This window comes from Diabrotica virgifera, chromosome 9 (genome assembly GCF_917563875.1).
Source record: "Diabrotica virgifera virgifera chromosome 9, PGI_DIABVI_V3a".
NCBI lineage: Eukaryota > Metazoa > Arthropoda > Insecta > Coleoptera > Chrysomelidae > Diabrotica > Diabrotica virgifera.
The window spans coordinates 153598272-153623836 of NC_065451.1; the positions used below are offsets into that span (position 1 = coordinate 153598272).

General features: G+C 34.2%; 1 protein-coding gene across 1 annotated transcript in view; it reads left to right on the forward strand.

Moving 5' to 3' along the window:
• Positions 1–399: 399 nt before the first annotated feature.
• The window catches only part of LOC126892758 (LON peptidase N-terminal domain and RING finger protein 2), a 236306-nt gene continuing 211140 nt past the window's right edge, over positions 400–25565 (forward strand). Inside the window, exon 1 of the mRNA XM_050662441.1 lies at positions 400–1130. Coding sequence (XP_050518398.1) covers positions 671–1130 — 460 coding nt within the window. The 5' untranslated portion in view covers positions 400–670. The remainder of the gene's footprint in view (positions 1131–25565) is intronic.

Consider the following 25565-nt stretch of genomic DNA (forward strand, 5'->3'; position numbering starts at 1 on the left):
CTATTGTGGATGAAACATGGCTAATTTAACGGGTTTTGTGTCTGTGAGTGTGAGTAGAAAAAGACCTAATATAAAAAAATGATTCATGAATAAGGTAGGTAATATAATGCGCAAAAACCGCAGATGAACCTTAATCGTTATTTTATTTGTTGTTCATGTCATCGTAATATTGCCAAATGTCTACAATATAAAGTGAATTAATTTGATTTCATTATGTAATGTAGTCGTCTAGCCGTAATAATTGTTATAATTTCAGTAACGATATTAAAATAACTGTCTCCCGTTCCGCGGAGAACTCTACTGCAGCTTTCCGTCCGTTCCGTTACGTTCGCTCGCATCTCGATACTTGATATCGCTCGCGTCGCGCGGTCGCGCGTCGCTTCGTTCAGTCAGTGTTTACCAACAATCGAGGAGGGACGCGCACGTCCTCAGAATCTAGTGCGGTTACATGTGCACAACGTAACCAGTTTACATAACAAGCAAGTAAAACGACGCAGGGCTTAACCTGATGAACGCAGTGACGGTTCGGCAAGGGGCTGTTATTACGTAACGTGAGAGTTCAAACAGTCGAGGAATCACAGTGTGTTGGATAATTGCGCAAGTAATACCTTCTAAAATCAATAAAGTAGGCACCACATGAGGTAACTTAACATGGAATAAAAGTTACACAATGCAGCGGGAGAGTAATAATGTATTAGAACAGGCTGAAAACTTCTTGACGAAGTACCCGGATTTGATAACCTCACTTTACAGTTATCACAAGAAGTCTAAGCTAAAGTCCGAGGGAAGGATCTTACGTAGGGACACAGAGAGGATCAGAAGGTATAGGAAGTTTAGGAAAGAGCCTAATTCGCGGCTGAAACAATTCGAAAACGCGTTTTTCCAAGCGATGGACCAAAAGCCTCTTCTCTTCACTTGCCCCGTGTGTAGAAGCGTCCTCAGGACGCCGGTGACCATTGAGTGCGGGCATACCTTTTGTTATGACTGTTTAAGTTCGCCAGAAAATCATTTCCCCAACAGATGTGCCCTTTGTGCCGCGGAAATAGTGCTCGAAAAGCGGTGCATCAATGTTTTGGTTCAACATCTGGTCGAAAAATGGAGGGAACGGAATAAACACATTGATGATACAGGTAAGTCGGATTCGTTTTATAGTTATATAACTCCCTTATATTCCAAAGTGCGCTTTTTATGATTAGGAGAATTTTTGGACGGCAACTGACAGCATTAGGACTTTTAAAAAACATTCGAAGGGTTACATAACTCCTTATCATTATTACGCCTCAACATATTGCGGTTGGATTATTATATTTTGGTTGTTTGGATCTGTTATTCAATAGATCTATTGTTTGACATGTGTGGTGTAATATCTTTAAAATTTAAAAATATATTATTCGCTCCACAATGAATTAATCAGTCGAATTGTCAATGTTACGTATAATAAATACCTATTACTAATCAACATACTGGAAATGTTGCATAATAAGTAGTTAGTTATTCCGGACATTCTTCTTGTTTCTTATGCTTTTTGTCTATCGTAGCTTTCAATAATCATTGCATTGCAAAAAATTTAATTTCTTTATGTCATTTGTAGCTTGCTGTATGTGTCTTTGATGCTGTCGTCATAGGCGTAACCAGGGGGGGTTTTGGGGGTTGTAACCCCCCCCCATTGGGATGTACTTTGAGCTCTATACGCTTAACACCATAGCCCTCAGAGACCTTCCAGTAGTTGTAACCCCCCCCCCCTTTCAGGTAGTTGTAACCCCCCTTAGGATCATCCTGGTTACGCCTATGGCTGTCGTGACTCTTTCCCATTTCTTCCTGTCCTTGCACTGAACTTTCCTTTCCAGTCTTTAGCATTCATTGCTTTTGTATGTTCTTCTACATCATCCAGCCATCTTCCTCTACACCTGGGCCATAGTGGTGTTCAGTTAGTTTTTCTTCTCAACAATACTCAACATATTATCTGAATGAGGGTGTTTCTGTATAATATGCCCTATCCATTCTAAGAAAAGAGATTTCATGTATCTGACTATATTTTCTTCCTTTAATTCTTCTTCAATTTCCTGATTTGTTTTTATTCTTCTTTCTCCTTCTCTTGTTACATTGTGGCCCGCAGGGGCGTAACAGAGGCCCCCGTAGCGTGAAGCTTGCGGGGGGCCCCAATCGAGCAAAGGCCCCATATTGTCGTCTAATATTATGTAAAAATCTGTTATAGGTACATATATTATGATTTTACTTTGTGTGTTTAAATTTAAAAACGTAAATTTTTAAATAGGCGTATTCGGCAAGTGAATCATCTCATATCTAGAAACTTAATCCTTTCCGGTCTCACGAACTTTTATGGGTGACGACAATAAACTATAATGCTTTGTACGTGACTATTGAAAGATTTTAGAATTGCAATTTGCCAATTGCAATCTTTACCTACGTTTAGTATTTCGATACAATTATCCAGAGGCGTAACAGAGGCCCCCGCAGCATGAAGCTTACGGAAGGCCCCAATATGTCAAGGGCCCCATCTTGTTGTCTAATATATGTAAAAATGTGTTGTTATATACGTTTTTTAAGCATTGCAGTATTGAAAATAAGTTGTCCATCCGAATTAATAAAATTGTAGATATATTCGCTGATAGTAGATAGTGCACGAAGAAAGTTGTTCATCTCATAGAATAATACTAATGAATAGAATAATACTAATTACATTTAGTAATTTTTGTTGTATTTTATTCTGTAACAATAAACATGAAAAATGTAAGTCGTCATAAACAATGCATGAATACACCAATAGCTCAGTAAATGACAGTTTTGGAGTGAAATTATCAGCGTCACGGTCACGATGGACGTATTTGCTTGACAATTTGGATTAAGGTTCTAGTTACACTCCACTTCAAAGTTGGATTTACGCCGTTGGTTGCTTTTACTTTGGGGGGTGACACCCCTCCGTGGGGTGAAAAACATACGTTTAAAATCAGTCCGGAAATGTATAAATTGACTAATTATAAGCAACTTTTGTTCTATGGAGTTTTTTTATCTATGTTAATACTTTTCAAGTCATTTGCGAGTGAAAATGTTTATTTTTCAACAAAAAAACAAGGTTTTCAGACGGGTTTTTCGCAAATAACTCAAAAATAAATATTTATCGAATTAAATATTAGATATTGAAAAAATATTTGTAGCAAAAATGTAGCTTATAAGATACAAAAAAATGGTGTACTTATTCATGAAGTCTATCGACATACTAAAAGCGCAGTTGAAGCTCATGAAAAATTATTCTTATTTGTCCAATTTCAAATCGAATGTTTCAACCTGAAATAACCAAAAAATTAAGCAATTTTCTGGAAAAGCTCATTAAAACATTTTTTAAATGTTTCAAAAACAAGCTTTATTTTTATTTTTTATAAAAGTTTCTAGCACCAAAACCATACGAGTCACGCTCAAAATAAAGTTGGCCCCTTTTTTGGTAAAAAAAAATCGTAAAAATCTGCCCCTATTTCGCACCCCAAAATAAAATTTATCATTAGCGCTTCACCATTTACTTTAAATATTTATTGTTTACATGATCTGTAAGTTTGACCGGTTCGAAGTTATTATTTTTGAAAAAATATGGTTTCATATTAAAAAAAGTTATATTATTTTAGAAAAATGCCTTTTTTCAAAATAACTTAAATAGTATTAGTGATACGAAAAATCTCAAAGAGTAAAGAAATGTGGGTCCTGCTTTTATAAATATTTTGGCTTTATTTTGTTTTCTTTAAGACAAAAATTGGTTAAGATATGGCTGTCTAAAATTTGCATATACTCGTGATTAGTGACTCGTTCAAGCCCTTTCAACTAGAACCCTTTTAAAAATAAGCACTTTGAACCGGTGAAACTAATTAGTTTCCCCGAAAATATTTCATTTTTTGGTTATTTCACGTTGAAATATTCGATTTGAAATTTGACGAACTCCGACGCCCCTGAGGGACATAAGGAGTTTCGAGAAAGAAGAAGAAGAATTTGAGGAATAAGAAAAACCTTTCATGAGCTACAACTTTTCTTTTACGTCGATAGACTTCATTTTTAATTCATTTTTTTATAAGTTAGATACATTTTTGCTAACAATATTCTTTTCAATCGAATACTTACTCTTTGAATTATTTGCGAAAAATCGCCTAAAAACGTGTTTTTTTTTGTTGAACAATAAACATCTTTACTCATAAATAACTAGAAAAGTCTTGAGTAGACCAATTCGGTGGGACAGTGAAAATTACACGGTATCGCCATATTTTACGTTGATTTACTGGGCTGTAACACGTATAGGTATTTGTTACACATGTCGCATTTAGTAATTTTTTAAAGGGGGCCCCATTTCCAATTCTGTGGGGGGGGGGCGACGGAGTTTGTTACGGCACTGGTGGCCCAGGATCATTCTCATTATTTTTCTTTCAAATTTCAGTAGGCTTTCGTGTTAACCGTCGTTGTTTTCATCACAAATGTAACAAGAGATCTTACGTTCATCTTTGTTCTCTTACTTAGATTCTTGCTTCTCAACAGATGTCTATTCATTCCATATGTTTTTGCCTTTCCTCTCTTCCCTCTGTTCCGGTTTTTCCTATTATTACTTCCAAATAGCTAAAGCTGGATACAGTTTCAAATTTATGGTTCTGTGTTATTAGATATTTCTGAGTTATTGTGTCGTCCTTCCCTTTCTTTGTTTATTTTGTATTGTGCTACATAGACATAGGGCTCTAGTCCTATTCTCTTTGCTTCATTACCTAATTTTCCAACGGCTTTTATAAATATCCTCTTTGTTTTTGTTGTGATGACTAGATCATCTTCATACTTGAAGTTGATCTGTAATGTTTTTGTTTGCGAAGTTTGTCTTCCTTATTATTGCTTACAATATCAGGTGAAATAATCTTACCAAATTACTCTCGATCTCTTAAAAATTATCGATTTGTTTTGCCCTCGTGACACTTTGACATAATTTCACTCCCTATCGGGTCGTGAAATTAAAACTATCAAAGTGTCACTCGGGATACAAATCGATATTTTTAGAGCTGTCGTGTAATAGTCCTGTCGCCAGGGGGGGTACAACGGCCTCCTTAGACTTACCCAAGTTTTTTTATGTATTTTGACCCGTAGAACACGAATTTTTTGGGTAACAGTGGATTCGGATGTCGATAAGATTGTTATAAACAAAGAACTTGAGGATTTACATAACAGCGATTTTTCGCAAAACAAAACATTTTTTTCTATTTTTTGGGCGATTCTCAGCAAAAAATGTTCTTACAAGTTTTTTCGTAGGATGCATAGTTTTCGAGATACACGCGGTTGAACTTTCAAAAAATCGAGTGCAAATTTTGAACCCGAATAACTTTTGATTAAAAAATAAAATAGCAATTCTGCTTACTGCATTTGAAAGTTCAAGTCAAATTCTATCGGTTTTGATTATTTGCATTGCTAAAAATTATTTTTTTTTTATTGTTAAAACAACAAAGCTATAAACACATAATGTTTCCCTTGCCCAATGCATGCGTTTTAATGTACATAATCTACGTAGAAATTATCTGTATGCGCGCCTACTCGTTCGATTTCAAATGAGAAATGCATTGAAAACATAATTCAGGCACTACGTGTTTATAGCTTTGTTTAACAATAAAAAAATTAATTTTTAGCAATGAAAATAATCAAAACCGATAGAATTTGACAACTTTCAAATGCGGTAAGCAGAATTGCTATTTTATTTTTCAATCAAAAATTATTCGGCTTCAAAAATGGCAATTTTTCGATTTCTTGAAAGTTCAACCGCATTTATGTCAAAAACTATGCATCCTCCGAAAAAACTTGTAAAAACATTTTTTGCTTAGAATGACCCAAAAAATACAAAAACATGTTTTGATTTGCGAAAAATCGCTGTTATGTGATTCCTCAAGTTCTTTGTTTATAACAATCTTATCGACATCGGGATCAACTGTTACCCAAAAAATTTGTGTTCTACTGCTCAAAATACATAAAGAGAACTTGGGTAAGTCCATCTGAAAGGAGTCCGTTGTACCCCCACTAGCGACAGGACTATAATTACTACTGATTATTTCATTCATACGAGATTCTGACCAATAGAAAGCTACAGAAATGCAAATTAAGGTGATAATTTTTGATAATATCCCGTCGTCAAGTATATTACGTCAGATGCCCTTCGTTGCTACGAAAAAATACATTCAGTGACATTAATGACAATTAATATTTTAAAAGTTATAAAAGTGATGACTTTCAACCGTAAAATACTTATTTTATATCAACTGTGTGTTTAACAGTATTAATTTGTACTTACATAGATAAATTACAATAAAATTTTGGTTTTGAACAGTTATATTCATGAAATAATCGCAACAAATTGCACTCGATCTCTAAAATTAATATAGAATGTTTGCCCTTGTGACACTTTAGACCTAATGTTACTCGCCTTCGGCTCGTGAAATTAAAACTGTCAAACTGTCACTCGGGAAAAATTCAATAATTTTAGAGCTCTTGTGCAATTACTACTGATTATTTCATTCATAGGAGATTGTAACCAATAGAAAGCTACAGAAATCTGAATTAAATCGATAATTTTTTATAATCTTCCGTCGTTAAGTATATTACGTCAGATGCCCTTCGTTGCTACGAAAAAATACATTCAGTGACATTAATGACAATTAATGTTTTAAAAATTATAAAAGTGATGACTTTCAATCGTCAAATATTTATAAAAACTGTGTGTTTAATGGTACTTACATAAATAAATTACAATAAAATTTTAGTTTTGAACAGTTTTATTCATGAAATAATCGCAACAAATTGCACTCGACCTCTGAAATTAATATAGAATTTTTGCTCTCGTGACACTTTAACATAATTTCATTCGCCTTCGGCTCGTGAAATTAAAACTCTCAAAGTGTCACTCGGGAAAAATTCAATAATTTCAGAGCTCTTGTGCAATTACTACTGATAATTTTTTTCGATAATTTCCCGTCGTCAAGCATTACGTCAGATGCCCTTCGTTGCTACGCAAAAATACATTCAGTGACACTAATGACAATTAATGTTTTACAATTTGTCACAGAGAACACCAAGAAACCGGTTTAGCAGGTTTAGCAAATATTCAGGCCAAGATATCAATAAAATATTAGTTAAAATGATTTAAAAGGACAGTTTTATTCATGAAATACTCTTACCGAATTACTCTCGAGCTCTTAAAAGTTATCGATTTGTTTTGCTCTAGTGATATAATTTGACTCCCCCTCGGGTCGTGAAATTAAAACTGTCAAAGTGTCACTCGGGATGCAAATCGATAATTTTTGAGCTCTCGTGTAATTGCTACTGAAAATACCCTCTCTCACATTCGTATTTTGCAAAATAGAATTTTCTAAACAAAGTTTGTAGACCATGAATATTCTTATCCACATATCAGTATAAAGTTGTGGCAAAACATATCAGATAACATCAACATCCGAAAGTTTTGCTTGAAAGTGACTGGACAGCTGTAAGTCATAACTCTTTCACTGAAACAGCTCAAACTTGCATTACGAATATGAATGAATTCTGATTTATTACGCTCGTACTTCATACTTTTCCAAAATTACTTTACTTATAAACTTACATAACCCAATTTTCTGTATTCAACCTTCAATGTGCATGTCTTGTTATATAACTGCGGTATTTTTATCAAAAAAGTTTTGATGTTTGCTTTTGATTGATGTTGTATAACTTTAAGCTCATTTGATTAGAATAATAAATAGATAACCTATTTTATGCACTTATTTTTTTTATTACCGACTAAGTAATACAGTGCGTCCATAAAGTAACGCATAAATTCATTATCTCGTAAACCGGTGACATTAAGGAAAAATCCCGAAACAGGTCGATTTTTATTTTTAAATTCCGATTTTTTTGGCAAATATATCATACTAGTGACGTCATCCATCTGGGCGTGATGACGTAATCGATGATTTTTTTAAATGAGAATAGGGGTCATGTGATAGCTTATTTGAAAGGGTATTCAATTCTCTATCCAATAATATAAACATTAACATAATTATTTATACAACGTGTTCAAACAAACATTTTTTTAATTAAAATAATTGAGACAAAAAGAAGAATGAATGTAATTTTTTTAATTCAAAATACGTTTTACTGTTGCCAAAAAACAGGAAAAAAATGTTTATTTGTCAAATAAATATTGTTTTTCGCTTATTCAAAGTTAAAGCTGCCACCCACCTGTCTCTTGGCAGTTTGAACATTTCGTTTAAGCGAAATACAATGTTTATTTATCAAATAAAATTTTTTTCTGTTTACTAACAGTAGTAAAATGTATTTTGAATTAAATAAATTACATAATATATTCTTCCTTTTGTCTCACTTATTTTAATTTAAAAAATGTTTTTTGAACACCCTGTATAAATAATTATGTTAATGTTTATATTTTTGGATAGAGAATTGAATAACCTTTCAAATGAGCTATCATATGACCCCTATTCCCATTTAAAAAAATCATCAATTACGTCATCACGCCCAGATGGATGACGTCACTAGTATGATATGTATGCCAAAAAATCGTAATTTAAAAATAAAAATCGCCCTCTTTCGGTATTTTTCCTTAAAGTCGCCGGTTTACGAAATAATGAATTTATGCGTTACTTTATGGGCGCACTGTATACATGTATTAACACTGATTTTATGCAGTGACGCCAGGTTTTTGGAGGAAAAGTTTTCAATTTTAGCACAATCAACACAAAGTAATTCGGATATTCATGTGAGGATGAACTTCCAAACTGACATAGGATGGTAACATTGCATGGATGATGAAATGATCCTGAAAAATTATAAGTTTCTGGTAGGTACTAAACCAACTAAACGTTATCTGTGCGACACTTTTGAGAAAAAGGATGCGACATTTCAGTTAAACATGTTTGTATTATAATAACTACTTCTTGTATTGAAATATATTTGAACCTTTATTATTTTACCACAAATATTACCGTCGAAACGTTAATAAAATCATTTTTAGGTAAAATTGTGGCTTATTTCCCATTTGAATATACTTGACCACAAATATTGTTAAAGGCAAACTACATAAATATGTATGTTTTGCTAGCATGTATGTAATACTTCAAGGCGCTTATGACCATTGCACCGAGTTAAGAAATATTTTTGAAGTCCTTTTAATTTCTGTTATTGTAAAATTTCTTATCTTTAATTTATGACTAATATAGTTTATCTACTATACCATATTTAAACACATCGCAAATAGTGCTGTTAAAAGCACTGACACTGTCCTACATTATCATTTAAAATAGATACTATATTGATGTCGCATTACGTAATTTCCTATGTAAAAACAAAAAGCATTGTTTCAAATTACGCATATAATAAAAACTTACATAAAAAACAACACGAAAAGTAGATAATCAGTATTCTGGCACCAATATTACTTTGTGAAGACATAATCAATTTCTTCTTCTTCTAAAGGTGATTATCTTCTACAGATGTTGGCGACTACATTGACCCATCTTATTCTATTCTTCACAGCAGCTTGAAATAGATCAGTTGACGTTAGACCAGTCTACTTACTAAGATTGGCTAGCCAGGATATACGTCTACATTCATGGCCTCTCTTTCCCTCAATCTTGCCTTGTAGAATCAACTGTAGAAGGGGCGTTCAAGTATTACGTAACGCGATTTTTGACCCCCTCCCCCCTATGTAACGCACCGTAATGGGCTTTGGATAGCCCGTATACACGACAACGATTTAACGTAGCGATGTGACTGTGCAGTTCGTTAGCGTCGATGCAAATCGACGCAGATTTTTAACCCAAAATATTCGTCAGTTAAAAACGCAGCCAACCGTTAGTGTAATACGAGGTCTATGGTCTATTTGTCTCGTAACGCAGCCAAGGTGTTAAAATGTGTGAAATATCTAAAAATAGAAGAAACAGGGAAACACCTATGAAAAGTCTAAGCATAAAACCTGAAAGTGAAAAATGCATTAAAAGAGCCTACATACAGCTAAGTATACAGTGATGAGCGTGCTAATAACTGGCAAAATAGCGCAAAAGATGGAAAACGTATTAAGTTGTGAGATAAAAAGAAATGAAACTAGTCGAACTGGAAAATATAGCGATATTAACATATAAGTTCACATTATATTAATTGTTTCCCACCTTTACACGTATCAGAGGAGTATAGATTTGTTCCAACTCGATACAAATCCGTTCTTGGATCGTTACGCGCATGCGCAATAACGAATAATTATGCGCAGTAATACATTTTTCGTTACTGCGCATACTCGTAACCGTTCAAGAACGGTTTTGTATCGAGTTGAAACAAACCTTATGTCAACTAAAACTGTCACTGTGACAGTGGTAGTTGCCAAACTCGTTCGATACGTCTAAAGGTGGGAAACAATCAATATAATGTAAATTTTTAGGTAAATATCGCTAAATTTCCCAGCTCGACTAGTTTCATTTCTTTTTATCACACAAATTAATACGTTTTCCATCTTTTGTGCTATTTTGCCGGTTATTAGCGCGCTCATCACTGTATCTCTTATCTATCGAAATATACCTATAACAGCCATATAATTTTTTTAACAAATAATCGATTTTTTCAGGCTCCATAAAGTTTTTCGCGGCTGTTTAAGTACTAATCGCATGTAACAATACATACTGATTAGGAAAATACATTATATACTTTTTAGTCCAATTACAGAGAGTTACATAAGTCGTTTCGAAGGATGAAAATTAGTCACGTTATTATATAAGTCGTATTATATTTCATATATATTTCATACATTATTAATCTACATTGTTTGGTTGTGGCAAATTTATTCTAAAGGTTATTTTTAATAATATGGGTACAACACAATTGTACATTTGATATTTAAACGAATGCAAAAAGAGTTTGAAATAAGGCTAGTGGACGAGTACTGAAGATTGCTGATATTTGAATATTATAATAGGCCAGGGTAATAAGACAAAAATATACCCTGTTCGTGACACTTCAGCAGCCAGGGTACTGAAGCGTTTTTTCGACAGGTAATACCTATAGGAACAAATTATAACTATTTCCTGCATAGGATCTGTCGGCCATTTTTATTTATAAACAATTAACTGTCAAAAAATGGCATTTTCCCCTTTTTTTCAAATCAACGGAAAACAGTGGAACTTATGATTTTTTTAGTACAAATATCTTCGAGATTATGGAAAAGGCTTTAAAATGACGTATTACAAAGTTTGATATACTCATTTATTGTTAATATAATTGCGAAAAAAGGTCGGAATTGCAAAAAAAAATATTTTCTCAATACCTGTTGTAAAAATTAGTGTACAGCTTTGAAATTTTTGTCAAATGAAGGTTCTTTAGTGCTTAATATGTGATAAAAATTTCAAAGCAATCCATTCAATTGTTTAAATTTTATTCAAATTGTTTATCCCAGAGAGCATTTTTTTGCATTAACATAAGTCAGAAAAAAATGACCTTAGAACCATTCCACAGGTGTTAAATGAAAGAGCATGAGCTACATTTTCAACATGGTTTAAAAAAGTGAATAAAAAATGCATTTATTAGTAATAAATAATTACGTAAAAGTATCGTCAATTTTTCTTTATAAACTTTTTGAATAACTTTTTCCAAAAAAATTAACTTTTTTACCCTGTTTTGAGTGCACAACTACCAAGTAATGTTATCTATATCATAATTGATAAAAAATTGTAATAAATATGTATAATTTCTTATATAACAAAATAAAAAGTTTATAAGGAAAGATTTACGATACTTTTGCATAATTATTTATTACTAATAAATGCATTTTTTTATTCACTTTTTTTAAACCAAGTTGAAAATATAGCTCATGCTCTTTCATTTGACACCTGAGGAATGGTTCTAACGTCATTTTCTTCTGACTTATGTTATTGCAAAAAAAATGCTCTCTGGGATAAACAATTTGAATAAAATTTAAACAATTGAATGAATCGCTTTGAAATTTTTATCACATATTAAGCACCAAAGAACCCTTATTTGACAAAAATTTCAAAGCTGTACCCTAATTTTTACAACAGTTATTGTGAAAATATTTTTTTTGCAATTCCGACCTTTTTTCGCAATTATATTAACAATAAATGAGTATATCAAACTTTGTAATACGTCATTTTAAAGCTTTTTCCATAATCTCGAAGATATTTGTACTAAAAAAACCATAAGTTTCCCTGTTTTCCATTGATTTGAAAAAAAAAAGTGAAAAATGCCATTTTTTGACACTTAATTGTTTATAAATAAAAATGGCCGCCAGATCCTACGCAGGAAATAGTTACAATTTGCTGCTATAGGTATTACCTGTCGAAAAAACGCTTCAGTACCCTGGCTGTTCAAGTGTCATGAAAAAAACCTTATTACCCTGGACTATTTATAATCCTTCTAACCTAAGGTTTTGAGTTGTTAAATACATCATATCGATAATAAACTTTATTTTGTCGAAACGTCTACTAACTTTCTTACGAAAAGAAATCAGAAATATACAAAAATAACCAAGAACGAAAAAAACTACACATATCAAATTAAAGAACTACACATATCAAATTTAACAGGGGTGATACAATTGTAGCCTTGGGAGGTCTAACTGCCGAAGGACTGGCTCACAAATGTACGCTGCCCCTATCAACCCATAATTATCTACCATTTTTTATACCATAGTTTTATTTTATACAGCGTAAGAATTGCAGAGAAAGGAAGATATTTCATATATTTGATCAGGATCTAAATGTTTCTTAACGCTCGTAAGGCGGTGCGGGGTGCAGCTGCACCCCATACCTCGTTTTTCTCACCTATCTTTTTTAATAAATTTTTTTGAGTTTTGTCCATTTTTTTATTCGCATTAAATTCAATTCTAAACGCATTCCACCCATTACATCATTTAAAACTCTTTGCGTTTACGTGTTTTTTTTTTGGGAAAAATGACTGTAAGGTGCAAATGATAAAAATTTCATCCTGAATTAGACGTTTCTGCTGTTCCACCTGGAACTAACAGAGCTATGGGACAATGTCGGTGTTAGTTATGTCAGAGAAAAAAGACCGAAAATCCCGGCATAACTGTATTGTATGTAAAAACTTTGTGTTGTTCACACTGTGAAAAATTTCATGTGTTTGTCTTGCAGCGATAATATTGTTTTTAAGAAGAAATGAGTACTTTGTTTGTAAAATTATGTTTCATAATATGAAAAACAAGTCCTAATTATCTTTCAAATATCAATTTCGCCAACGTTCACATATAAAAAAAATGGATATACAGATGGGGTCCAAATGCACCCCGCACCGTTGTTTACGTAAGAATTTAAGCACCGCCTTACGAGGGTTAAAACATTTTTTAAGTAGAATTCAAAAAAAAACAAAGTTTATATCATCATCACCATCAAAGCTTTGCAATCAGGCAAATGCCAATTCGTTCCTAGTCTGACGTGAGGTGGATTATTCCTCTTTTTAGTTATCCTTATCCAGTTTGCTGACTCCTTTTCATTTCCAGCCATCTTCTTCTAGGCCTTCCTCTGCACCTGGACCTGGGCTACAATGGTGTCCATCATTCTCTGCATATCTATGTGTGGTCGTCTTAGTAACTATGTGCTCAATGCATTTTAAGAGGAGAGACTTTATATTCCTGATTATGTTTTTCCCTTTTAATTCTTTATTTCGACATCTTCTCTCTCATGAATGCTGCCTTCGTAGTTTTAGTTAAACTTCTGTTTCCATTTCATATGTAACAACAACTATTGTATTTTAATGGAATGTTCCTCTTTTTTTCTTATGACCACTTGCTAGCGGAGCGAGAAGTTGAGATAGTGACAGGGATCAGGTTCTTTATACAGGGTGTTTCATTAATAATTGTCCATATAGTAACTGGAGAAGCCTTAGCACAAAATACGAAGATTTAACCTAAAACACTTAAATAAAATGTGGTTCCTTACTGAGTTACAGGGTGTTTTATCTAAAATTTTAAAAACTATTTTTGCTCAGCATTTTAAAACTATTCGACGTATCTTCTTCATACTTGGTAGGAAGTAAAGGTACTGGACAAACTACTAAATTATGTTAAACAAACGTTTCTGGATATTACCAGAGGCGTACGACGGGGGAAAGTTAATGGTTGACCCTTTCCAAATTCTACGCCACTGGCGGAATTGCTATTTTAGTTCAATTTTTGGATTCTCTAATACTTTCTATGAAAATAATATACCCTTCATTCGTAACGATAAAGTCATTAGTTTTCGAGATCTTTGAAGTTAAACATGAAACGAAACGGTTATTTTGATTAATGTATTGTGTCGCTTCATTTTTAATTTCAAATATCTCGAAAACTAATCATTTTATCGTTACGAATGAAGAGAATATTATTTACATAAAATTTATCGGAAAATCAAAAAATTACACTAAAATAGCAATGTCGTCAGTGGCGTAGAATTTGGGAAGGGTCAACCAGCCACTATCCCCTGTCGTACGCCTCTGGTAGTAGCTAGAAACGTATATTTATCTTAATTTAGTAGGGTGTACAGTACCTACACTTTCTGCCAAGTATGATAAGGATAGCCCAAATAGTTTTAAAGTACTGGGTACAAATAATTTTTAAATTTTAATAATATGAATCATATCATAAATTAATCAAAATAACTGTGCCGTTTCATATTTAACTTCAAATATAGAATAGAATAGAATAGAAATATGCTTTATTGCCATGAAAAATTTTACAATTTTATCGACAAAGCTTATAAATAGTAAAAAAAACAAAACAGTAACAATCCAATTTACTAAAATTACATAAATCGTCAATAAGTTAAATGAAATAAATAAATAAATCGAAGTTAAAACAGAAATAATCAATTGCAAAAATTTAAATAAATTGCAAATTCATAGTCTACCTAATAATTAATAAAAAAGGTTTAAAAGTTTAAAAGGTTTAAAAATATCTCGAAAACTAATCACTTTATCGTTACCAATGAAGAGTATATTATTTACGAAGAAAGTATTGGAGAATATAAAAATGGCACTAAAATAGTAATTCCTCCAGTGGCGTATAATTTGAGAAGGGTCAACCATCCACTATCCCCTGCTTTACGCCTCTGGTAGTAGCTAGAAACGTTTGTTTATCATAATTTAGTAGGGTGTATAGTAGTCGCACTTTCTGCTAAGTATGAAAAGGATACGTCGTATAGTTTAAAATTCTGAGCAAAAATAGTTTTTAAATTTTTAGATAAAACACCCTGTAACTCAGTAAGGAACCACATTTTATTTAAGTGTTTTAGGTTAAATCTTCGTATTTTGTGCTAAGGTTTCTCCAGTTACTATATGGACAATTATTAATGAAACACCCTGTATAGTTTTCACCTATATAGTAAATTTCACCTTGTCTCTGGGACCTTGGAGATTAACAGGTCTTATATAGTTTATATTTTGGTTTTCTTATTTAGTATCCCGCTTATCAGTAGATAAGTTCCATTCATTCATACGCTTTGTAGCCTTTTAAAATTCTTTCAACTGATCTTTCTTTTCCGATTTTTTTCTATTTTCACTCCTAGGTGGCTGACGGTGTATACTGCTTCAAGTTTTGTGTAATTAGGTGGTTATGTAAAGCTGTGTCTCCTTACGTATTATCATGTACTTTTTTTATTTTAGTTTGTCTCTACCCTTGTTCTCTTTGTATCTAATTTTTTAATTGCTCTTATCAAGTGTCATCTTTGGCTTTGTGGTATGATGGCCAGATCATCTTCAGGTTGTTGTATGACCAGTATGTTGTATGATGCAGGTAAGATGTTGACACGAAGCCGCAAACAATGGAAGAAATGTGTACGCCACCCCAACTTATGTTATAAAGCATCAAGAATGATAATGTGAACTATACGTCAGTGCTTATGTTGAGGTAAACAAACAACTTGCGTGCACAGTTCTTTATAATTAAAATTTGTTAAAATAAACGTTTTTAATAACTTAAAATAAGTTTATTGCTTAATTTGCTACTCATTATAAATGCTCAATGTCAGTCAATAATGACGTGAACGTTATATAATTTTTTTTTATTCTACAAGTTCATAATGGTGATTCAATAGGGTCTTGGTGTTATGTAACTAGACTTATTATATATTCAATTAAGAATAAATTATTCTGATTGAGACGTGGATTATTTTATTTGTATATTTTTATTAAATCGAACAGTGTTATAAATTCGTTTTTATTCGTTAAAATTATACAATACTAGCTGTCTGCTTTGCTTATATTAAAATTAGGATATTTCATCCTAAGCCAGCCACTCACGATACTGCGACGTCGTTCAACTTTGTCGAATTCGACTATGTAATTGGCAAAAATTCTGATCGTGAGTGACCGTGCATCCAACAAAATCGTACAATTGGACCGCAAAGAGACTCGCCTGTCTGCTGCAGTACTGCAGAAATTGATATCATCGAAGATCTTGTCGAACGACACCGCAGTACCGTGAGTAGTCGGCTTTAGAATAGGATTTGAAACGCTTTGAAACATGCCTTTTTTCACGAAAAATTAAAATCCTTGATCTTTAATATCTTAAAAAATATATTTTTTTATTTAGCTTAAATGCCATGGCAACTAAGGCCATTGGCATGATACAGTGAAAAAAATTTTCACCCCCGAGAAGGGGTGGCATCTATTCCCAGGGTATGATAGAAGGGAAAATAGAAGGAAGACGCGGCCCGGGTAGACGACAAATGACTGGCTGCGTAACGTCAAAGAATGGACAGGTGTACAGTAAGGGAAAAAACCCTTACTGTATAATATAATATGTATCGAAAAAAAACGTATATAATTTTAAGTAATTTAGGTTGTTACAAAAGATATTGTTTCTACATACACAAACAAAACGAAGGTTGATTGACGAAGTTTGTTTGTGTAACCTCGCAGAGACTCACGTATAGCTTACTTCCAAAGTCCGAGTTGGAAGAAGAGACAAATAGCCCACAGAGGGATTAAATTGAGCATTATAGTATTGTCGTTATTCATAGTAAGATTAAGATCGTTGCTATGCTAGTGAGCCGTCCTGCGAGAAGGGTGTCCTGAAGGACTACCCCGCGAAACAACAACAACATCTTAGTAACCTTATGTTGATGGATGTTGTAAATCATAAATAAAGTTATAAGTTAGAGTCAGTGTTTCAACTCGACATACCAACCCTCGAAAAGAATACATTTCCGGTCGGTCCCATAATAGTGAAGAACTGTACCAAAATTTCCTTGAAAGTGGCGATCAAGAAATAGCAGATGAACTGCTTCATAGCCTAGATGCAGCGAGACAACAAAAATGGACCGAAACTATAGAAAGTCTTAATTTTCAAACATCAAGCAGGCAAGCATGGACACTATTAAGAAAATTAGGAAGCGGAACTCCTTTAACAAGGAACAAAAGAACAATTAACCCAAACACTATTGCCTCACATCTGGTATCAACATCTAGAGCACCGAAAGACAAGCCACATACAACCAAGGTAAAACGAGAGCTCAAAACTTTAAAATTCCAATCTACAGACACCGAATACTCCCGCCCTTTCACTTCCGAAGAAGTCACTATTGCTCTCAAGGATGTAAAGCCAGGTAAAGCCCCAGGTTTTGACAATATTCATCCCGAATTCTTAATTAACTGCGGCAAATATGCGAGAGAATGGATAGCCCACTTTTTCACGGACATTATGAAGACCGGTATCATACCACAGGAACTCAAACGCTCGAAGGTCATTGCCATATTAAAACCAGGGAAACCAAATGATAACAACCCTAAGAATTACAGACCAATAGCACTACTATCGGTTACGTTTAAGCTTCTAGAGCGCCTTATCTACAATAGAATTAGCACAAAGCTGCTTGAAACAATACCGGTTGATCAGGCAGGTTTCCGACCCAAAAGAAGCTGCGCAGATCAGGTTCTTTCACTTACCACATTTATCGAGGCAGGGTTCCAGCGAAAACTTAAAACTGCAGCCGCATTCATAGACCTAACAGCGGCCTACGATACAGTCTGGAGAGAAGGCATGATATACAAGCTCCTCCGTACAATCCCCTGTAAATAGATAGATAATTGCTGATTATCTCCTTTCTCATTAATCGTCTTATAATGTTTTGAATAAAAATTAAAATGGTGCATGATTATTAATTGGATGCCAACAATCATAACGATAACATTGATATTTTTGCAATTAAGATTATCGTTTTGAAACTAACTTAATCCTGATAAAGTTGATAATGCAAAAATACAAAATTTGTTAATTATATTGAGGCACGATGATAAAATGGGTAATGTTTTCATGATTTATTTATGTGAATGAATAGCAAAGCTAGACGATTGGCGGAAAACTTTTATGTATTCTGTATTGGTTTTGAAGTATGTACTATCACTTGAATTATCACTTTTGAAAATATTTTAGTTTATATATCTTTTACATTGTAAGCTCTGTAGAAGGATAAAGTAAGTTCGTAAGAAATAGCCCGCCACCTTGAAGTTAAAGATTATAAGGTAATTATAAAGGAGTTGTAATGTATAAAGGAGTTGTATATACCTTAGTCCATTCTTTCACGGTTTTTGCCCTAAATTTTAAAGAACCGCTTGGATTGACATGAAATTTGGCATACGTATAGCTTACATGTCAAAGAAAAAAAGTGATATTGTGCCGATGTGTGCTTTTGCCCTGGGGGTGACTTTCACCCCCCAAGGGGTGAAAAAATATATGTCCAAAATAAGTCAGGAAATGGGTAAACTGACTAATTTTAAGTAACTTTTGTTCTATAGAGCTTTTTCGCTAAGTCAACACTTTTCGAGTTATTTACGAGTGAATATGGTCATTTTTCAACAAAATAACCACATTTTTAGACGGTTTTTTCACAAATAAAGTATTTTGTCGAAAAAAACGTTCTTAGCAAAAATATAGCCTATAAAAATGTAAAAAAAATGGTATACGCGTTAGGCCTCTGGATCTCGTAGAACCAGAGTTATAGCCAATGAAAAATAGATTCATATTCACCAAATTTCAAATAGAATATTTCGACGTGAAATATCCAAAAAATTAAGCACTTTCTGGGAAAAGCCCATTATAACTTTTTTAAAGTATTTAAAAAAAGCTTTATCTCTGTTTTTACAAAAAGTTTCTAGCATTAAATTTAAGCAAGTTACGCTCAAAATAAAGTTGGTTCCTTTTTGTTTTTGCAAAAAAAAATCGGGAAGACCACCCCCTAATTAGCAACTTAAATGAAATTAATCGTTACCGCTCCACAAATTATTTTACTTATGTTGTGTTTATATGATCTGTAAGTTTCATCGATTTAAAGTGCTTATTTTTGAAAAAATTTGGTTTCAAAGTAAAATTTTTAAAAATTTAAATTTTGAAAAATATGCTTTTTTTCAAAATAACTTAAAAATTGTTAGAGATACCAAAAATCTCGAAAAGCAAAAAAAGTCAGATTTGCTTTTCTGAATATCATGTATTTTTTTGTTTTTCTATTAGACAAAAATTTATTGAGATTTGGTGTTTCTAAATTTGCATACATTCGTGACCAGTGACTCGTTCAACCTCTTTTAACTACAGCCCTTTCAATAATAAGGACTTTGAACCGATGAAACTTACAGATCATATAAACAATATATACACGAGTCAAGAAACTTGTGAAGTCGTAACGATTAAGTTCATTTAAGATACTAATTAGGGGGTGATTTTCTCGATTTTTTTACCAAAACCAAAAGGGACTATTTTTATTTTGAGCGTAACTTGTTTAATTTTGATGCTAGAATTTCTTTTTTTTATAAAACAAAATGAAGCTTTTTTAAACACTTTAAATAAGTTGTAATGAGTTTTCCCCGAAATGTGCTTCATTTTTGGTTATTTCACGTTAAAGTATTCCATTTGGAATTTGACGAATATGAACCTATTTTTCATTAGCTATAACTCTGCTTCTACTAGGTGTAGAGACGTGACATATACACCATTTTTTTTAAATTTTTACAGGCTACATTTTTGCTAAGAATGTTTTTTCGAGAACATACTTACTATTTGCGTTATTTGCGAAAAACCGTCTAAAAGCGTGGTTGTTTTTTTGAAAAAATGAACATATTCACTGCCAAATAACTCGAAAAGTATTGACAGTGAAAAAACTGTATAGAACGAAAGTTACTTAAAATTAGCCAGTTTATCCATTTCCTGACTTTCTTTGGACGAATATTTTTTCACCCCCAAGAGGGGGTGAAAATCACCCCCAGTGCAAAAGCACATATCGGCACAATATCACTTTTTTCTTTGACTTGTTAGCTATGTGTATGCCATATTTCATGTCAATCCAAGCGGTTCTTTAAAATATAGAGGTTTTGCAATATTTTACCGTTAAAGAACGGACTACCTGTGATAAGAACCACGCGGGTAGTGTGTGGTAGAAAAAGTTTTAGAAAAAAGAGTGACAATTATTCAGTTTTCTAATACATAGCTGAATTCGGCCCTTTTGTTACAGTTCGTATCGAATTAAAGTTAGTTTTGACCAATGTTCAAGTACACTAAAGAGAGATAACATAGATAAAATAAGGTGAGAAACGAATATTACATAATGATTTCATATATCTATTGTTATAAAATTATATCTGCTTTGGATATAAAAAAAAATCCATCCACTACAAAGTCATACTTTCTAACGAACCTTATATAGATTCGTTGTTTGTAAAAAGTACCTACAGTAAAGATAATATTAATCCGCTAACGCTATATATAAACACAATTAGGTTGCATAATATCGATAACTTGGTCGCTTAGGTACCAATTTTATCATTTTTTACGTTTGTATAGAGTTATGTAAGCGACATTGAAAATTTTAAGTTGTTTCCAAGCAGGTATAGTTAATTTATACAATGAGTTCAACATTTGGTTATTTATAGAAGATTTTTCGTGTCCACGATAAAAATATTTTTATAAAAGAATTATAACATTTTCGTCAACGTGGATTTCTCTCAGTATGTTGGTGATGATAACGGTAATCGTCAGTTTTATAATGCATTAACGGAATATGAAGAAAGCAAATGGACTGCAGGAGAACTGCACTGCGGTGGACAGAAAGAGATAATGCACGTGATGGCCAACATCTAGTAGTGAATTGGCAAATTAGAAGAACAAGATAATATATTTAAAGCTGACTTTCCGAGTTTCAACTTTAGATGTACCTATGTACAGTATGCTGCAAAATAAACAGTACTGAAATGAATATTGAAATGTTTATGATTATTGATATATCTAGTATACATGATATAACCTTGCAAACATTATTCACGACGACGCACATTCCCGATAAAACAGATGTTAAAGATGTCATCTGGCCAGTGACGGATCCATGAAAAGGGAAAATGAGGAAATTTTTCCCTCTAACAAGGTCCAAAATTAAAGAAAAACAATTGTTCAAACATAAAAATATCTTAACTGACATGAAACCGAAACCCCAGAAATACAAATTCAACCCAATACACACGCTAGTTAGGAAAATTATGGGAACTTAATACCTATAAGTTATTATTTATGTCTTTTATGTAATCTCAGTTTATCTTTTTCATGTTTTTTGTTTGGTTTTTCATTGGAAGTTCTCCCCTAAGGAAAATTTCCCCTTCCAAGGCAAATTTCTAGATCCGCCAATGCCTCTGACATGAATAAATTTTTAATTCTAGTCCGCAATTCCAAAATGGCAGACAATGGATCTGTCTGACTCCTTCAGCGTTCCTTATATTATGTACGCATCTGATTGCGTTAGTTCTGGTGAGTCGCAACTCCCAAAACGATCACGCTGTATTCGACGAGACTCCCTGGCAGTGTGGCAGGTTGTCCCGTCCTGCTGAAACCATTGTTGATTGTAAGCTTGGACCATTTTCGCGACTTTTTCCGTATTACCAAAAATAGTACACGATAAAAATTTTTTCTGCAAAACTGATTGCTGCATACCGTACTTACAGTGTTTAATATTGCACAAGCAAGCAAGCAATAGTGTTTAACCCAGTCTGATAGACTTGTACGCGCTTGAGAATAACATTCTGGTGATACAATTCATTGGGTCGAGGAGGATTAACCCCTCATAAGCGGGTGTCACTTCATCCCACCCCAATGCTCCAGACTATCTACTTTCTCCCGATAGCACTCTGGTGCGCTCTCTATCAGCAAAGTGCCTATCCTGGGTACAAGAACTCCCACAGAAATCTTACCCCCGATCACTGCAGGCCAGCGTGAGGCGCTCTAGTGGCTTATCATCGATCTGTCTTGCTTGCTGGGGTCTCGAGCAGAGACATGTAAAGAAAATAGACTTGGCTAGGGATATGCCACTCAATGTATCGGGGTGTAACGTCGATATCAAGTACGGTGGTTTAGCTATCTTTGTCGTGCGAGTGTGAGCGTATCTATCAAGAGGTGGGAGTAACGGAACGACAGTGACACACAGGCGGCGGCCATCATATGCTAGAGAGAGAAAGCTAAGCGCCTGTAGAGGGAGATAGATAGACCACCGACCCGAACTGCTCCGCGTTACGCTATTTTTCCGAGTTGGCCAAATCTATGTGTATAAGATCTTTGGTCTCGAGTCCCCGCTCCTGGCTGCGTCCAGTTCGGTGATTCGATGCACAAAGATGTGGGAATGTGGGCCTCTCTTGCCCGTTCTTTGGGTTTTGTTAGTAGTTTTTTGTGGTTTTGGGTTTTGGTAATTTTTTTGGTGACCGAAGCCGTTTTTTGTGTTTTTTTTGTAGATTTTTTTTAGGGCTGTCTGAACCAAGTTTTAGGTTTACTGTTAGTTTTTGTGGTGACAGCGTAAATTGTATGTTGATGAAGAAGTTGATGAAACATGTCTAATAAGAGTGCGTAGAGTTCACCAAATGTCCCAGCTAAGTGACTTTGAGAGGGGTTGATTTATTGGGTTCCGTGAAGCCAGTTTATCGATAAGAAACATTTCTAAGAGGGCCTTCTTCTTCTTATATTAGGCCTCTTGGCCTGTTCTTAACCGATTTTGAGATTGTATTCGTAGCTGTGATGTTGACTGCCAGGTCTTCCTATTGGTCTCTTGCATGTTGTCTTCGAATCCCTGGCTATACGAGCTGTTCTTCCGCTGTCCATTCTCGTCACATGCTGATTCCACTCTCGTCGTCTCTATCTTCCCCACCGTACTATATCTTGTATGTTACAGAGATCTCTTATTCTGTCGTTCAGTATTCTGTCTCTCAGTGTTTTCCCAGTTATTGACCTCAACATTCTCATTTCTGATGTTCTCAGTATCCTCTTGGTTTCTGCTGTGTCACATCTTGTTTTTATCGCGTACGTCATGATCGGTCTTACACATGATTTGTATATGCATACTTTCCCTTCCAGTCTCATATCTTTGTTTCTCCAGATGACATCCCTCAGACATCCTGACACGTAATTGGCTTTTTTTGCTTGCTTTCGGACGCTCTCTTTAACATCTCCATAACTACATATTTCGACTCCCAGATATTGGAATCTCGAGACTTGATCAATTAGTTCGTTGTTAATTACTAATGAGGGCCAACAGCAGTATACATACTACACTGTTAACGAGCGTGGACTCAGGATGACCGAGGACACCGAGCAAAGAGTTCTGGATGTCACAGAGCGTCAAGATAGCCAATTAAGACTTTAGGTTCTAAGAGACAGATTCAGTTGTACTCGGGCCATCGCAAATCAGTAGTTTAATGACCATGAAAGGATGGTTGGCATGAGTATGGTATATTGACAAATACATTACATAGTTTGGCCTTTTTTGTTATCGTCCACATTGGGTGCTACCTCTCAGAGTTGAACATCTACGTAACCATTTGCTCTGATCATCATCATTCTCTTTGCCTTATCCCTATGCGGGGTCGGCTTCCCTAATTGCATTTTTCCACACAATTCTATCTTGGGTCATATCAATGTTAATCCCCTTTACCAACATGTCCTGCCTTATCGTCCCCCCCCCAGGTCTTCTTTGGTCTTCCTCTCCTACTCCTTCCAGGGATCTGTACTTCAGCTATTCTTCGTATTGGGTGATTAACGTCTCGACGTTGAACATGACCAAACCATTTTAACCTATGCTCTCTCATTTTGGCATCAATGACCATTTGCTCTGATGTAGAGAAAGAATTCTATGAAACCTGTAATGGAATCAGGTGGTCTTTAGTGACGAATCCGGCTTCTGTCTGGGGATGCACGATGGTCGGACAAGTGTGAAAAGACGACGTGGTGTCAAATGTGATCCACAATTTGACAGAGAGGGACACGTTCACCACACAGTGAGAGTTTTGGTAATTCTGATCAGTGGTAATATGATAGCCTGGCGCTATATTCAGGAAGTAGTAGAACATCATCTTATTACATACCTAAACACCATCTAAGACGCGACTTTTCAGCAAGACAATTCCAGACCGCATGTTATCAGAAAATCAATTCAGCCTTCATGGATCAACATCACATCAACCATTTAGCTTGGCCACCACGATCGCCTGATTTGTCTCCAAGTGAATATGTCTTAAACACAATATTTCGCAGGCTCTTGAATATGCGAATCATCTACATAGAGACTTTAACAGCTCTTACCCACGAAGTTGCAGTAGTCTGCAACTGCTCAGTATCAATGACTGTATAAGAAATCATGGATTCTCAACACATTGTTGAACCAGCTTCTGCAGAAAGTTTGCAGACGAATCGAGATGAAAATTTAATCATTTTACTATATTTTGTAACGCTGTTACCCTGTAGTTTGTTTTATTATGCGAAGTCTCTTTTTTGTGTATTGTGAATATTGTAGGAATGGTTTCTTTCCTGACCAGATGATAGCTCCCAAAAATGTTTGGTTTTGAATTATTTTTTTATAAAACAAATACAAAAAGAAGATCTATCAAAGAAATAAAATCAGTAACGCATCCTTTTTTTAAAAATAAAATAAAAATTCCGTTTTAATTCAGTTGCAATGCGAAGGCAAAACAATCTTATTTTTCAACTAGAATACGGAGCGCAGTCCAGCCCTCTGAATCGACGATTTTCGACTCGTGTTGGAGTCTGATCGGAGAGAACGTAGGCCTGCTACTCCATACTCCAATTGACCAACACCGAGAGTTTATCCCCCACACCGCACCTGACGAGAATGGACTAGGTGACTAGCGTCATCTGGCAATTGAAAGATGAAGTAGTTTTCAATCCTAATAGCAATTGGAGGTGTTACCAAGAAAATGGACCAATAAGTTTTCAAAAGATGAAGTTTTCGATCCTAATAGCATCATTAATAATATTTAGAAAATATTAAAATATTACTAAAAGATTTTTAAATCGAAAACTTATTGGTCCATTTCCTTGGTAACACCTCCAAGGCTTCTAAAATTTGCAAGCCAAATGGATGCTGAAGCGAAGAAGACAAGAGGGAATTCAAAAAACTTACAATTCACGACCCCGTCTGTTCAGCTGGTAAATTCCAACAGAAAATGGACCTAGTTACTCGAAGGAGTAAAGACCAATATAAAAATAAAATAAAATTTTTAATTTTTAATTCAGTTGC